Below are 16,492 nucleotides of genomic sequence, written 5' to 3' on the forward strand. Positions count from 1 at the left end.
GCTCTGCTTTTCTAAAGTTTGTACTGTTTTTGCTAAAAACAAAACCAAACAAATCTCTGAAGCCAACCTTTGTCCCTGCCCAGCCTCCCAGTTTTGGCGTGTACCTCTGAAATGCAGTTTAACTCAGTTTTTCCACAGAGCCTTAAAGCTTTCCATAATAAGAATATGTCTCTGCTTGACGGTTCTGTCACTAGATCAGATCAGCGCGGTGTGAGAGCAGCTGCCGACACAAGTCACTCAGGTTCCCCGTGGGAGCGTGCAAGGTAATGGTGCAGGTTGCAACTAGTTGGAGCTCACTAGTGCTTCAGGAAACGGGCGTCCTTAAAACTGGATAATGCAACAGTGATTGAGTGTGGAAGCCAGGGCAGTTCTGTGTCCTGAATTCCTTAGATTTACAGGTTAAAGCTACTCACATTGGCAACCGTGCTTTTGGGCCATGAAGTCTTGAGAGCTGTACTCGAGAGCTTTTGCACTTCTATGCCTGTCCCGTAATCTGCTTGTTTGGGCCATTCCCATAAAGAGTAATATTTCATCCCTTATATAGCAAACTTCACCTTTGCGTCCTAAGATGTGTTATCAGCTCTTCTGAGCTAGAAATCACAACAGTAATCAGCTGCTTTGTGCTTTTTATCCAAAGACGACACAATTTCCTGAAGCAGCAGCACCAACAGCCTCTTCTGCCCCTTTGGTCTCTATGGAGCGTTTCACACCCAAGTGCTGACCAAAGAAATACTTACACGTCATGAGCTCGTGTGCAGCAATTCTGCTTCTGTGCACTAGTGGTTTTGAAATGTTGCATTTCTCGTTGTGGCTTATGATCTTTTTTTTTTTTTTTCCCCTTAGCTGAATTGCTCTCGGGGAAAGCACCTGACTCTCAGAGCAGTTTAAACTTCTGTAACACTTTTTCCTCTAAGTTTTACCTTCCCTGGTTACCCTCCCCCAAGCCTATACAGACATTTAGTACATCAGTTGCAGAATCATGGAGAAATAGATAATTGAATATTCACACATGCAGAAACAACACAGGCAGAATGTGGAACAATGTGGAAACCAGCGCGAAAAGAGGCGGCATCTGTTTATTGAAAATTAGAATGTAGAATAAATTAAGAGGGCAAGGTTAAAACACTTCATCTGCAGGCAGAGTTTGTAGGGGAGGAAGACTTTGCAGGAAGTTTAGCACATAGACTATACAAAGGGCTTATACAGTTTTATTTTTGCAAAATGGGCTGTTGCTTTTTTTTGCCCCTCCCACCTCCCCCTTTTTTTCCCTCAAGGACACATTTTAAAAGGAAAAAAAAGTGTCCACGTAAAGAATGGTTTTTCAATACAGATGATTACATATAATTGTTTCATAGTAATGCCAGAAGTAAAATACTTAAATTTTAACTCCTGCTGTGAGCAGATTAGGCCACGTTACAATACTTAAAGCACTAAAGAGTATTTTTAGCAATAACTTCCAATTTATGTAAGTGAATGCTGAGCTAATTTTTTCACCAGTGCCCATACGAGTCATGTTGGTCCTCTCTAAAATTAACAAAAAAATTAGCAAACCCAATTTTTTTAATGCCTGTTTGGGTGACATTCTACAGGGAGGAGAGTAGATCCAACGTATTGTTTGACGGACTGAAAAATGCCCTGAATGTGGTTGTGACATAGAATTCCTCTGCTGGCATTTCCCAGGGCCTGCAAAGACACCACATCTGTGAATACAGGATGTGAGTTTTATAATTGTTTCTTTCTTTCTTTTATACATACCTTCACATTTTGTACAATATGTCTCCAAAAGGTTTACCATTTTAAAGCTGCTCAAGTAGACAAAAGCTATATCCTAGTCATTCATCATAAAACAAGCTTAATTATGCTAGGACATGTTGACACTGCATCAGATTTTTAATCTTCAACATAATTTTATAACCATTGCTAACAGATGGGCTGATTACACTGAATTCGAGCTTTAAGTAATAGATAAAAATTATAAAATATGATTAAACTGAAAATACCCATGCATACATAATTTTCAGAAACTGCAGAAAGAAGGAAAAACAGAGTGGAATGAAACCCTTTCTGGTTTCCTGAGAGAAATATATTGCATTTAGGTGGACAGTTATTAAGGTTCCTTAAATGACTTTGTAAGTAGTTATGCTATTGGCAGCTCCTCTTCTGTGCAGTTACAACAGATGCAGAACCACCTTCTTTCTATAGATCTGCTGCTCTATTCCAGCCCAGAAAGTGTAAATTTTTCTATTTCAGAAGCTCTTTTATCAAAACAAGTGCCTGTCCCTCACTATTTTTTTTTTTTTGTCATTGAAAATGTAAGCAAGGGCTAGTTTAAATTACCATGTTCCTTTGAGCAACCTGGTCTAGTGGAAGGTGTCCCTGCCCATGGCAGGGGGGTTGGAACTAGATGGTCTTCAAGGTCCCTTCCAACTCAAACCATTCTATGATTCTTGCTCTTCAATAACAATAACAAACGGGAAATTCTTATAAAATTGAGGGAGAGCTTTGTGGGACTAATGGAAGCTGCGTGTGAATTTTGTACAGAAGGTGTTTGTTTTGTTTGTTTTTTTTTCCTCCAGTCATCATTTTAAGGTTACTAAAGGAAAGATAAGGGAGACTTCCCTCTCCCTGCCTTTGTTCATGATGTGCTGGACATCTGCTTCGTATCACAAGGATGAGAATGGGTCAGAGGTGATCAGTATCTTGAATTCTGGAATAGGGAAAATATAAAAACGAAATACTTTCTGTTCAGCTCTCAGTTCTATATATTTGCGAAAGGAAAAGGGCATAGTAATCCACTACCCACTTACATCCTGGAACCATCCTCTGGCCAATGAGATCAGTGTCACAAAAGCTGACAGGCTCGTGCCTGCTGTACTTGAAACAGGGATCCTGTCACCATTATTTGTGTTTCTAAATGAAAGGAGATATTGGGCATGGACCATGCAACAGGCTTGGCGGAAGAAAAAGCCTCCTGAGATTTAAATTTTTGTTAAGACTCCATGGGCAGATGGCAATCCTGTAGTTAGAGTAATTAATGTTCAAAATGGCTTAATACCACTAACTTTTCATATCTAGAAAGGGAGCAGGACTAAGCCAAGGTGTGTATGTTGAAGTTACTCTGAATTTCATTAGGAACTTTATTTATTTTATTTTCAGGATTTTTTTTCACTCTCAGTTTTGGGGTGCAGTAAATGTCCATCCTTGTGAGCAATGTTATTTTTAAATAACATACTGCAAGACAGACCATTCCATCCAAGAAGTACAAAACTGCCCTACTGCTACAAAAATGCAGTCCAGAGGAGAATCCTACGAAAGGCAAAATCAGGTTATTATTACTTTACGCTGTCAGGGGTGGGGCCATCTAATGGGCAGTTTCTGTTGTCTTCTCTGCAGTCAGTGATAGAGCTTGTATTAATTACCAGTCTTTACTAGATATGGAGGAAGGCTTGGTATGCATCCCTTGGAAAGGTGATCTTGGTGATACTTTTCTTCATCTGCTGGAAATCACCTCAGATTTGAGGCATGACCCTTTTCCTCTAATCAAGTCTTGTCACAGGCTTGGGGAAGGCTTGCTTAATAGCTTTCCTGGGATACTCGCTTGGGACACAATGGAAAATGGGCATCTGGTGTATATTCCTTAGCAGAAAGCGGATCATCCTGCAAATGGATCCGCAGAGAAAGACATCTGCCCGGCACTGGTGATTCTGGTAATTCAGTGCCCATTACCGCTGAGAAACAACACCTGCAAAACCAGCCAGGCAGGCAAGGCCGTGACACATCTTCACCTGGTGGTGTGCAGAGAATTTCTGTTCTGATGCTCCCTGGATTTCTCCCTATACAGACAGGGATCTTTTTTCCTTATTTTCAGATCCCCACTTTACCTGATTTAGTGCAAGGCTTGATCCTGTTGTTTAAGCAAAGTGAAGAGACAGACAGAACTGCTCACAGCCGTGGTGGCAACCAGTGTAAAGCTCTCCAGGATTCTCCTGCTTCTTTAGCTTCAGCAGCTCTCCATGCATTGTGTAAGGAAGCTAGACATTTGTAACACGACTTAAGACAATTTCTTGTAGTTCACGGTGGTTTTCACTCTTCGTCTATATTCTTCTTTTCTCCTAAATAATTTGGGACTGTTGTTTTGGTGTATACTTTGTAAATCAGTCTAGCCTAACACTCTGCAAACCTTCATCTCATTATCAGAACCATCAGTCACATCTGCAAATGTCCATACCAAATAATTACACCCAACCAGATTGCCCATTTGGCAGTGGTTGATGAATATGATGCAAAATGCTGTATTTCTGTTCGCATTAACTTTTCGACAGAGAAGAACGATGATTTTCAAACTGTTTAAATTAGTTTCTCACGCACCAGGAGCTGTTGCACATTTACATAAAGCTCTGTTGCTTTTTCAGAAACTTCCAACCACTACAGATAGTATGAAATATGTCTTTAACTATCTACTAAACACATCATTAAGTGTTTTGTTATAATATTTGCTCTATCCTTTAAAAATCAAAGGTTTTACTTTCAGGAAGTAATACTCCAGTCAGACACCTGTTCTGTAATCTGCTGTGTGATAGAACTCGAATTTTGAAGGCATCTCTATTAATCTCTCTTAGAGAGGCTTTTTTATTTTATTTATTTTTTTTAAAAAAAAGCTTTTTAGAAGCACAATCCTCTTGAGATGATCAAAACTCCTCCCAGGTACAGGAGCTTACAAGAAGCTACAATGGAAGTTCAATAAGTCACTTCAATAATAAAAAGAACCTCCATGTTCTGCACTATTAAGTAGCCTAAAGAGGCTTTTAGTTACTGCATTATCTGCAGTAACAATAGCTGATTTAGGCAAAAAGATTATCTAGTTTGACTTGATAAGATTACTGTGATGAAAGAGAAGCTGCTCTGAACAAGGTTTTAGGGATTTTTTCTGCAGCTGTTAGACACACAAATAATATTTCCTTCCCATTTATGTTGTAAAGTTAAAATTTGAATAGAAGTAAGCAGCCTTTCAGCAGTGTTGCCATTAGGGGCAAACTTAACCACTCCCAAAGTCCAGTAAGTAGTTGCACAAATACAAGTTATTGAGGGAAAGTAAAAAGTGTGAATACTACAGGCATTAATGGAAGTTTCCTGAGAACTTTAGGAAAAAAAAAAAGCAGAAAAACTTACAGAGCTAGACCTGTTCTGGAAGGACCTAAGATTAAACTTTCCAGGGAAACAGGAGTAATTAATGCATTAAATTCCTCAAATTAATATTTTCTTTAAAATTCTGTCCCCTCTTCTTTTTTTTCAGACCATTTACACCTAGTCTAAGCTAAATGGATAATTAACAGTGTCATGACTAATAAAAAGATTCTTGGATCGCTGTAAGTTATGGGTCAATTTTAAGAAAATAGCATTGAAAAGGAAGAGGATAGGAAATCTGAACTTAACTTTTCTTATTTTATCCCCAAAGACAACAGAAGAGATTTTACACCAGAATCTGAAAGACTTGAACGTTTTAATATGCGTGGAAGGTTAAGATGGCTATATACATTTTGTGCAACATATATACAAGTCCTTTCCTAACAAACAATAGCTCTGTCATCCTGGCACAACTCCTGATGAATGCATTCAACAAGTTCAGTACTACAGATCACAGAGTTTTCTCATTCTACTGATATAATAAATTAGAAATTAGAAAGTTATGGTTTTCTTAAGAACATCCTGAATAAGATTTTTTTGAAGGTACAGTGTTAGGAGGGTCAAGTCTCAATCAATGTGAATTGAAGTTTCTTGGATTCATCGAAATCCTAGCTCATATGTTGCAACACAGGCTCTGCTCATAGACATTTTAACACGTAATAAATCTGCCGTATCTTTCAATCGCCATTCAACAGTATATCAAGAGTCACTCTTCAGATGTATGACGATATTCAAATACTGCAGAAATTATTAAAATCAATACATAGCATGGGAGAAAAAAAACCTCCACAAAATTGATAAATGTATTGCCATTGTGAAGAAAAAAAGCTTGGCTGGTGTGTCGTAGGGTGCAGTTTTAGGTATCAACGGTGTCAGAACATTCAAGAGGAATCGATTAATCACCAGCACACTGTGAACCTGTCTCATTTTCTAGTTTTTGTATCTCATTTTGTCCAGCCTCTGCGAGGTAAGATAAGAGTCTTTTATAGGTTTGTCTGTTGAGAAAAACAAAAGAATGTAACATGTTACTTAAACAATCTCACATATCCTAGGAGTAAAAGCACATAATTCCCAAACATATTGTTTACATATAGGGATATTAAAACACAGTAATTTCCCCCCTCCCCATCTATTCAACTGCTTTGTTTGCTGTGAATTTTTAGCATGGCCTGGTCAGAAGAAAAATAAGGATTGCATTATTTATGGCTACAAGTGTAGTGAAGATGCTTAGAAGCCTACTTATTAGGTAAAATGCTGTGAAATACATTTTTAAAAAATTTTATTTTGAGACATGGAGTTACAAGGCTTAGACGGCATTGGCATTCAGGCTTCATCACGTTTGCTGCCTGATTTCTGCACAAGAAATCTCTCTGTGACTCGTGCTGCGCACAGTGACGTGAGCCGCTGCACGAGGGTGCAGACTGGTACCGCCACAGCTCGAGAGCATCATCCTCCGCAAAGGGCAACGACCGTTGTAAAATAAACCCGGAATTCAGAAGGGGACTGTCACTCAAGTGGATTTTCCAGAGAGTGTGTATGTGGTGATGAGACTTTTCACCTTAAGTTCATTCTAATACTCTCCAACCTAGACGATATAATTTTTGTTGAAGTACTGCCTCTGACATTTAGGTCTATTGTAATTATATATCTTTTTCATGAAATATTAACTTGGGCAAACAAAACTGCAGTTTTCATACTAGTTCCTTGCAATAGTAACATTGGACATCACCACTGTAAGGATCTAATGCAATTTCTGAATTTTGTTTCCTTCATGTCCACAATAATTACAAAGAATATGTTAATATAACGGTATTTAGTGGCCAGGACTGAAGAGAGAAAATCAGTTATCAGTTATTATTCTTACAATAACATGTTCATGGATCACCTTAGACTGCTGAGTAATGGAGCATATTCTAAATACAAATCATTAATACAAAATATCAACAATGGATTAGATAATATATACATTAAGTGATGAGGCTAAAATAAATATAGCTTTTCAGTAATTTCCAAGCATATATTTCAGGAAGCTCAAACATCTGCTTTCCGCTCCCCCCCTCCTATTTTGTAGGTAAAGCCATGAATTTTACCTTATTAATAGCTTTAATGAAAATTTGCTATGAAATACATCATGAAAAGATCAAAAGCAAGTAGCATGAAAATTCTGCTTATAATGGTACTTCAGTCTGACCTTGGGTGCATTCCCTTAAATAAAAGCAAATGTATTTGTTGGTAGAGGATAATAAAAAGTGAATAATATAATTACAAATGAGTTAAATATATTTTTCGTGAAATGGAAAGCTAATATCCTTTGGCTATCCTTTAGTGTCTCATGAGTTTTATTCTTGCACAACTGTCTTTTGGGTCACGAAAGATCTGAGCAAATGGGAGATTTCTGGCTGAACACACTTAAAAATCACTCATTTTTGAGTATCTGTGCTGCTGCTTTCTTTCAAGAGGATACACATCTGCTGCTCATTGTCAAAAAACCAGTATTAAATAAAAATCAAACCTCAGTGCAGCATTCCTTCCAAGACCTTGTTTGTGCTCCGAATCCTTCAGCGCCTGCGTGATTGTGGGAATCAGGCTGGTAACCAGTGTCTGATCCAAGACGGCTGCTGCTTCCAGTACGCTGAAAACCCGCTGATCATACACGGCCATATAGTCCTGGATAAACTGCCTGAGGGGGATACAGAGGCACTTAGTGCAAGGTCAAAACTAGATGCAGCGAACATGCCAGGAACAACTGAAGAGTCTAATCAGAACAAGCAATCTGGCTGCATGGCAATTTTCATATTGTTACACTGGAATACTCCGCATGGAATACTTTCGCTAAACGAAGCCATGCTTTTGAAGGCTAATGCTAAAAATCTCACACCTTTATTTTTCGAGCAAATTGTCAGATTCTGCCGGTGTTTCACCAGGGCTGACTTGTTCCAGAGCACTTTACTTTGTAATGTGTCTCTCTGAATGCAAAACTAAAACATATATTTATTATTAAGAAAAAAAGAAAAAAAAATATAAAAGGAACAGCAAACCAAGACATCTAGATTCAAGTCTGCAGAAATCATGCTGGCATTTCTTATAAAGCTCCACTACATCTCACGCAGGGCAGTCCACTGGATGGAAGCACGTCCATTTGTTTTGCTGAGGGTCTGAGGCCTTTAAAGATCATAGATAACATTCGAATCGGAAGTAACGCCCTAAGGATGAAACGTCCCATGAAAGCGATATATCACAGTACAGGGAGATTGGCATCCCCACAAACATCCATTCTTAACTCAGCGAGTCTCTCTGCAGCTTTCATCGAGACCTCACCCAACACAGCCCCAGTGCTGGGGTGTCCAAAATGTCTTCAAGTCTCAGGTCATGCAGCTCTTCTACGGTATCCACGTGAGAAACAGGATTCGTTTTGCAGAAGTATGGAATAAGTCTAATTTATTTTATAATAAGCTATTATTTATTTGTCACAAAATCAAATCAATAAGAAAATAAAAGCTAAGCTTGTTATATGAGGATTCAATCTCCATTATATGCACTTCAAATTAGGGGCACACACCTTTCACAGCACCTAACACTGACCATCGCCCTTCATAAGCATTTTTTCCCATGGCAGCAGCAACGCACCTCTCTGTTAAACACCTTTCAAAACAGTACCTAATCCATGAGAAAACAGGTATGTTTCTCTCTTCTGCTTTTTGCTCTGGCTTTTTGGCCAAGCTAGGTTTCAAACCAGTGCCAAAAGTAACATTATTTAAATACCATAAAGAAGGGACAATGCAGTATGTTAAGGATAATTAGTTATTTAAAAAAAAACCCCACAACAAAACATGTTTACTGTCAATTGGCTGGCAGTAGCTTCACTGCCAATTGGCGAATTTTCTGGTTACCTAAATACAGAAGTCAGCTGGGTGGCACGTTCTCCTCCTGACCCTGCTTGGCAGCCTTCTACCATGTACTGCACGATGTCTGTAGATATTTTTTTAACTGTAAAAGAAAAATCACAAGATTCAGACAGGGCTCTTGAACTGACCATCTGGAGAATGTCTTTCACGAAGATGACAATTTTTAAATGAGAGAAAAAAAAAAAGGTTTTATCTTACTTTGATGCAAAGGAAATGACTGTGAGAGCAGTTAGTTAGACTGGCTATAAAGAACAGAATGAATCACAGATTTATGCAAAAGTATTATTTTCACCACCATTATACTTTAAACATACCGACTTTTAAGTACACTATGGTCTCTTAAAGTCAGAGCAAAGAGACACACACTTAGTGGAAATAGAGATTTTATTTAAATTTAAGTTCTGTTTGTATTCTTTAATCATTCCTATTTGAATTAAAGAAAAGCAGGTCCTTTCAGCTTCAGGTAGATATGGCTATGATGGCAAAAAGAGGAAGAAAGATGTGTGATGATTCAGCTAATTTCCTAAGCATATCTTGTCCTTGAAACTTTTATAGACCAGAATCAAAAAGTACTTTACTAGACAAAATTCCCAGGAGAAGTCAGAGGTGAATCCCCATTTTGCTTAATGCCTGTACTGGCAGCAAGAAGTGGAAATTTTGAGCTCGTGCACACATGCGCATTCATCACACAACTGTGGGGTGAAGAGTGCTTCATTTTTTAGGATGCTAAAAATAAAGAAGTTCTCACTACCAAAAAAAACACTCTAAAAGAAGAAAGAAGACTCAAAGATGCCTTCAGAGAGCAAAATGCTGCTTTTAATCCATTTCTAATGCCTCTAATGGGGAGAACATACGCTAGTCTTACTCAGTTTCAAACCTTTAGGTGCAAGAAAATTTCCACAGTTATCAAATCTGGGAGAAATGAGATAGGAAGGATGGGCAGAAAGGAAATGCTCTTCAGATTCCTGAGAAGTTGATCATTAGTTCATCCGAGTGTGAAATGAGGCAGGACTTCTCTCTTTCACCTCATCTAAGAGTCTTAAATATTGGGATGAAAGATGCTCAGCAGTAGAAAAATCTTACAGGTGTGCAGAGATGTATTTAAAGCAAACAAGCATCTCACCTTGTGGCTCATTAACCAACACCAGGCACTTCAACACGACCGGGAGAATCAAGTCAATGTCACATAGTTCAACACTCTGGGTTCTCTGAAGTATTTCAAGAATGAAAGCAAGAACAGAGGCCAAGCGAGGAGGTGGAGCGCTCCCTTTGAACTGCATGTAGTTTTCACTGGGAAAACAAAGCAAACCAGAACAAAGTCTATAATTTGTTTTTTCCATTCAATGCAAGTACCATATACCTTAAAATAACTTTGCGATATTTCAGCAGGAGGCCTATTACATAGATTTCTATCTTTATCTAAGCTCAACTAATGGCTTCTATTTGTCTTAGTCTTAGAAAAGGCTCCCCATTTATCAGAAGACAGTGATGCCTTCTGACTCTTCTGTTGAGGGAAGTGAGAAATAGCAGCTATCATAATTATAGTTAAAAAGTCAAGCGTGACTATGAAAGTTAAAAATATAAAGGCAGCTTCATAAAATAACTCAAAAAAATAGAGGATCAAGATTCCGAAACCCTAAAACAAGATCTAAAATACAGCTGTGGTTTGAATTATTTTCTTTAGCTTTATATGCTTTTGTCAACTTGCAATCTTAACTTATTTTAGTTTTGTCAACAGTGTGTTGTAACAAGAGAGTCAATGTCTGCTTTTGCTCCATCGCAATTAACACAATCATCTCCAGTATAAAATTTGTCACAAAGATAAAAGGTGACCTGTAAACCTCCAACACGAGCAAATTTTAACATCACATACAATTGAGCGTTCCAATTTTAACAGCTTGATTTTTTTTCCCCAAAAGGATACAATAATCTGAACTACCGCTGCTTTCACATTACAAATGACTTTACTCAAATCTGAAGACAATAAGTGTAAATTGAAACATTCAGAAGAGAGGATTGCAGGTAAAAAGGACACAGCATTTATTTATCGGTTGGCAAGAGCACTCCCAGAACCTTCAAAATAACTTTTTAGATATTAATATTAGATACCATTAGCTACCCAAACACAGCATGCATGTTTACTGAGCAAATGCATCCATTAAAAAAAACACCATCCTTGTTAAAAACTTAGCAAGGCTTGCTTCTGCAGCTTTCAAATGAAACCTGTATTTCTGAGATCTGAGTATTTTATTGCACAGCTTCAGAGCACTGGTATAACTTGCCAAATGAAAATTGCCATACTTTACTTCTCTATTTCTTGTAGCACGTGGTCTTACTTTAATATTAGCAACTCTGAAATCTGCTAACCCGCTAATTTACTATGAAAACATTTCATGTCTTAAAAATCACCAAGTGCCATTACAATTTCAGAACTTTCTTTCCACTAGCAATCTTAAAACTGACACATGCAAGGTGCACTTTGAGAAATAACTTTACTAAGATGATGAAGTTTGAGTATTCGTAAGTTAAGATTGTGAAATTCTTAATTAAGATTGTGAAATCTTAATTCACTCCCTTAATATGTGATAATGCATCCTTTACTTACAGGATTGCGTATCATATTTACTCAAGATTAACACTAAAATTCTCGTAATCAGCATGTACATACATTCTTTAACACAGAAAATTACAATTACCTTGAATATAAGCAATTACCTTATATTTGAGGGGGTTTAATTCCTCTCTCAGCGTACAAAGTAGTACAGATTTTTCCCTGTTCTGCAGTACATAAAACAAGGTTTTGGCCTCTCAGCAGCAGAGATGCGGCATTTACAGCTGCTGTTGGCATCGTGCGAGGAGTGACAGCACAGCAAACACCAACTGTCTCCCTGTCTCCATGTGCTCCTCTCCCCACACCCCAAATTCCCCATTTCCCCTGGGAAACACATACACACCCACGTATACCCTGACGCATATAGAGCAACCAAGCCTCCCCCACACAGGTAACTGTGGCAACTATAAGCACTACACTCCGCGACCCTAAACACAGCCTGAGACACAAACATATGATGATGATGTATATTGGAGTGCAATTTCTCTAGAAAAATACTTGCTTTTCCTGTGGCCCCATGTGGTATTTTCTTATAGTCTGAGACCTCCATCCTTAATGACTCTCTCACTTGTCTCCAGACCTTCCCAATTTTACCCTCCTGCTCTATACACGTTGCCTTTCCTTGGCTCCCTGCCCAGCAACTTACAGGCTCTTGCCATGGGCAAACTATCAGTTAACTGAGAAGAAAACAGTGGCATTGCCCTTCTCATAAGCTATTAAGGAAATCTGAGTCAGTGATTTGTTTTTTCACCTCACCGGTCCTTACTTTATGACATGCAGAGTGGTTTTCCGTAGACGGAGCATCTGGGGGGCTGTAATGGAACTGCATAAAGCAGCCACCATGGGATGCTGGCCGGCTCCAAGCACAGTCGGAGAAGCAGCGAGAAATCGTCCAAAATACTGTTGAATAATGCTCCCAAGCAGTTGATTTAAATAGGCACCCTGTGTTTGGGACTGACAACATATAAAGGACAGGCCCTGTAGAAGAAAAAATGTTTAAAGTGAGAAATGGAGTAAATTTTTAACAATACATGTTGATAAATCTTTAGCAACCAGAGGCTAAATACTTGCTACACACTGTGTGAACTGCTGCACAGAGTAACTACTGCGTGAAATATACGCATCAATAATTTCCTACAGATATGATGGTCTATAAATGAAGACAAAGCTAGGCTTGCAAAGGAGAGAAAAATCTTTTACTAGACTAGCTAATACACTTGGAAGATAAGCTTTGGGACACACAAGCTCCCCTTCAAATACGAAATAAAAACTTTGCATTTCAGACTGAGAAAATGTTTCTGTGCCCAAGAGCTCACCATCTATTTTTCAACTCTGTGTGTGGTCTAGCAAAGTATATTAGTCAGGCAGGGTTTATGAAGGTAGACGGAGAGAGAACACCTCATCTGTGTGATATTACTGTACAAATGACATGGCAGAAAAATGAGCACCTAGAATCATGGTCTGACAAGAAGAAATTTGCTCATAGTGTGAACAAATTAGAGTAAATTAGGCACTATTTATAAAGCATTTAGAGATTTAAAAAAAAATCTGTTTAAGATAAGGCTAAAACTGCTGTGATTTATCCAACATAAGCTATATTGATGCCAGAAAAAAATCTGTAATGAAAGTATAAACTAGCCCAGAAAGTGCCTACGCGAACACAACCCATAGTTATATAATGTGTACACGGTACGTCTGAAAAAAAAAAAAAACAACTTATTTCTCTTGTTGGTACAAGTTTATGTGAGAGAAAGTTAAGAGTTTCCTTCCCCTTCCTTTGATTACCGAAAGAAAGAAGAAAAAATCACTAAGAAAAAAAAAGAAAAAGTCCAGTGATCTCCTATCACAAGGGTCACAGCCAGCGGCACAAACAGAAGCCTCTTGAGAATTCAGAGTTTTCACAATAGTTTTGTCCAACAAGAATAACGACATAAAAGAAGTTCAAGCACCGAGTTCCCTAGACGGCAACTTCAACAGCACTTCGAACTTCCACATTTGCAATCCAGACTCCAGGTTTGGTTGGAGTCTCTGCCTGAATGCTGATGGTTGCTGAGGGAAGCTCATGCCCCTGATATATAATATACGAATGAATAGTTCAAGACTTGAAGGTATAAAATGCAGGAATATCTGAAAGCTGCTTTATTTCCTCAGTTTCTGACAAAGAGTATTTCTGTTGCTTTTTGCATCGGAGTCCCTCCCTCAAAAGATCTGCATCTATACCTGTCTGTGTGAACAATTCTTTCGGGAAAAAAAAAGCAAGTTGAGATATAGCTGAGGGTCTTCTTGGCACTTTGTTGAAATGGGGAGTTCCCACTTTTGGTTCCACAGTAAGCAAATACAAGAAAAGTGGGATTTCAAGGAATGAGGCACTTCAGGACCTGCCTGAAGACTTGTTGTGGGCAGCCCTCCTGAACAGACGTGTTTGGTTAGAGTTGAACTTCACACACTTCCTTGGTAACTTTGGTAAGTCCCAATGACAAAACACACACTTTCTGGACTGGAGCTTTGATAAACAGGTCAGATGCTCTCTTCTTTTTGCTTTGTGGGAAAATGCAGCTGCTGCTATATCAGAACTCTTAAAAAAATTGATAATTACTAAAATGAGACAGTTCTTCAAATTGAGGATCAATAAATGCTACAGAATATCAAGAAAAGAGGGAAGAATTCAGTTATTAGATAATAAGAGTTACTGTTTTTAAGAAATTATCTTAAAGCTTCTTGGTAGGTGCAATAAAAAGCAAAAAAAAATTAGAGTTTATATATCAGAAGGAACACTTTTTGCAGGTCTTCTAGTAGTTTCATTTGAAGATGAATCAACAAACCTAGTCAAATCCTTCATATAAGCATTTTCATTTTTTGAGTTGAAGTAAATTGATTCTAACTTTTTGGGGTGTGGGATGGGGAGAGATGTCATCTGAAAAAGAAGGAAAGGATTAAAAAAACCCTACCCCACCAAGAGCATTAATGAAAGACTTCTTGACTAGAGCAGAAAAAAAGGACATAAGTTAACTAGTGATTTTTTTCTTTAGTTATGAGGATGGAGAGAGCTCTTGAAACCTTGTAAGGAGAGCTGTTAATTTAAGAAGCATTTAAAACCAGAGAAAATGCCTTTTTTTCTGTAACCTAATGTTTTCTTTATAAAGGATCCTAGGTTCCTTTTTGGTGGGTGAGGCAGAGATGCCGCCTCTCACAGAATCACAGAATCACAGAATCACAGAATGTTAGGGATTGGAAGGGACCTCGAAAGATCATCTAGTCCAATCCCCCTGCCAGAGCAGGAACACCTAGATGAGGTTACACAGGAAGGCGTCCAGGCGGGTTTTGAATGTCTCCAGAGAAGGAGAATCCACAATCCCCCTGGGCAGCCTGTTCCAGTGTTCCGTCACCCTCACTGAGAAGAAGTTTCTTCTCACATTTAAGTGGAACCTCTTGTGTTCCAGCTTGAACCCATTACCCCTCGTCTTACTGTTGGTTGTCACCGAGAAGAGCCTGGCTCCATCCTCGTGACACCCACCCTTTATATATTTATAAACATTGATGAGGTCACCCCTCAGTCTCCTCTTCTCCAAGCTAAAGAGACCCAGCTCCCTCAGCCTTTCCTCATAAGGGAGATGCTCCACTCCCTTAATCATCTTTGTGGCCCTGCGCTGGACTCTCTCCAGCAGTTCCCTGTCCTTCTTGAACGGAGGGGCCCAGAACTGGACACAATATTCCAGATGCGGTCTCACCAGGGCAGAGTAGAGGGGAAGGAGAACCTCTCTGGACCTACTAACCACCCCCCTTCTAATACACCCCAGGATGCCATTGGCCTTCTTGGCCACAAGGGCACAGTGCTGGCTCATGGTCATCCTGCTGTCCACCAGGACCCCCAGGTCCCTTTCCCCTACACTGCTCTCTAATAGGTCATTCCCCAACCTGTACTGGAACCTGGGGTTGTTCCTGCCCAGATGCAAGACTCTACATTTCCCCTTGTTATATTTCATTAAATTTTTCCCCGCCCAACTCTCCAGCCTGTCCAGATCTCGCTGGATGGCAGCACAGCCCTCTGGCGTGTCAGCCACTCCTCCCAGCTTGGTGTCATCAGCAAACTTGCTGATAGTACACTCAATTCCCTCATCCAAGTCATTGATGAATATATTGAACAGTATTGGTCCCAGAATAAGGTGTGATTTTTAAAACCACATAGTAATACCAAAATTCTCTCTTCAATAAGGAAGATCCTAATAATTTTTCCTAATTAAAGCTTCAAGATTAGCACTAATGGCCTCTAAGACAGGGTTTTTTTTTTCTCAGTGAGACAACAGTAAGAAAAATCACCTTACATTTTGTCGGGCACCACAAAACCACCCCTAAATAAAAAGCCTTCTACATAGTAGAAAAATCTATGAATCACACCTCGCCATGAAGAGCACATCTACAGCATCTAAGCTCTTCAGGGAAGAACTGTCTCACCTTTGATCCTGATGCTTCTACTGCTCCCTAAAAGTTTCCCAAGTGGCACGAGGGATAAGTTACTAACACTGCACAGTAGCTGCAAATGGGCAAAACATCCTAGCCAGAGGGGCCAAGGATGTGATTACAAGGAAACCCCATGGAACTTTCTTCCTTTAAAATCCCACCAGTAATCAACAGAGATGAAGGAAGCTACTGTTCGTCTGAGAGAGAAAAGAAACACATGCTACTGGACTGCAATTCTGGACTGGAGATCTGAAATCAATCGCACCAGACCCCTAGGACAATCCCTACAAAGCAGATGGATATTAAAAGATTGATAGAGCCGCTCTCTTTTTAT

General features: G+C 39.1%; 1 protein-coding gene across 1 annotated transcript in view; it reads right to left on the reverse strand.

Annotated features, from left to right (window-relative positions):
• Nucleotides 1-6,005: 6,005 nt before the first annotated feature.
• The window catches only part of MMS22L (MMS22 like, DNA repair protein), a 94,947-nt gene continuing 84,460 nt past the window's right edge, over nt 6,006-16,492 (reverse strand). Inside the window, exons 21-25 of the mRNA XM_065631963.1 lie at nt 12,467-12,678; nt 10,213-10,379; nt 9,075-9,171; nt 7,697-7,864; nt 6,006-6,179 (exon numbers count right to left, since the gene is read on the reverse strand). Coding sequence (XP_065488035.1) covers nt 6,080-6,179; nt 7,697-7,864; nt 9,075-9,171; nt 10,213-10,379; nt 12,467-12,678 — 744 coding nt within the window. The 3' untranslated portion in view covers nt 6,006-6,079. The remainder of the gene's footprint in view (nt 6,180-7,696; nt 7,865-9,074; nt 9,172-10,212; nt 10,380-12,466; nt 12,679-16,492) is intronic.

The sequence above is a fragment of the Caloenas nicobarica genome, chromosome 3, assembly GCF_036013445.1.
Source record: "Caloenas nicobarica isolate bCalNic1 chromosome 3, bCalNic1.hap1, whole genome shotgun sequence".
Lineage (NCBI taxonomy): Eukaryota > Metazoa > Chordata > Aves > Columbiformes > Columbidae > Caloenas > Caloenas nicobarica.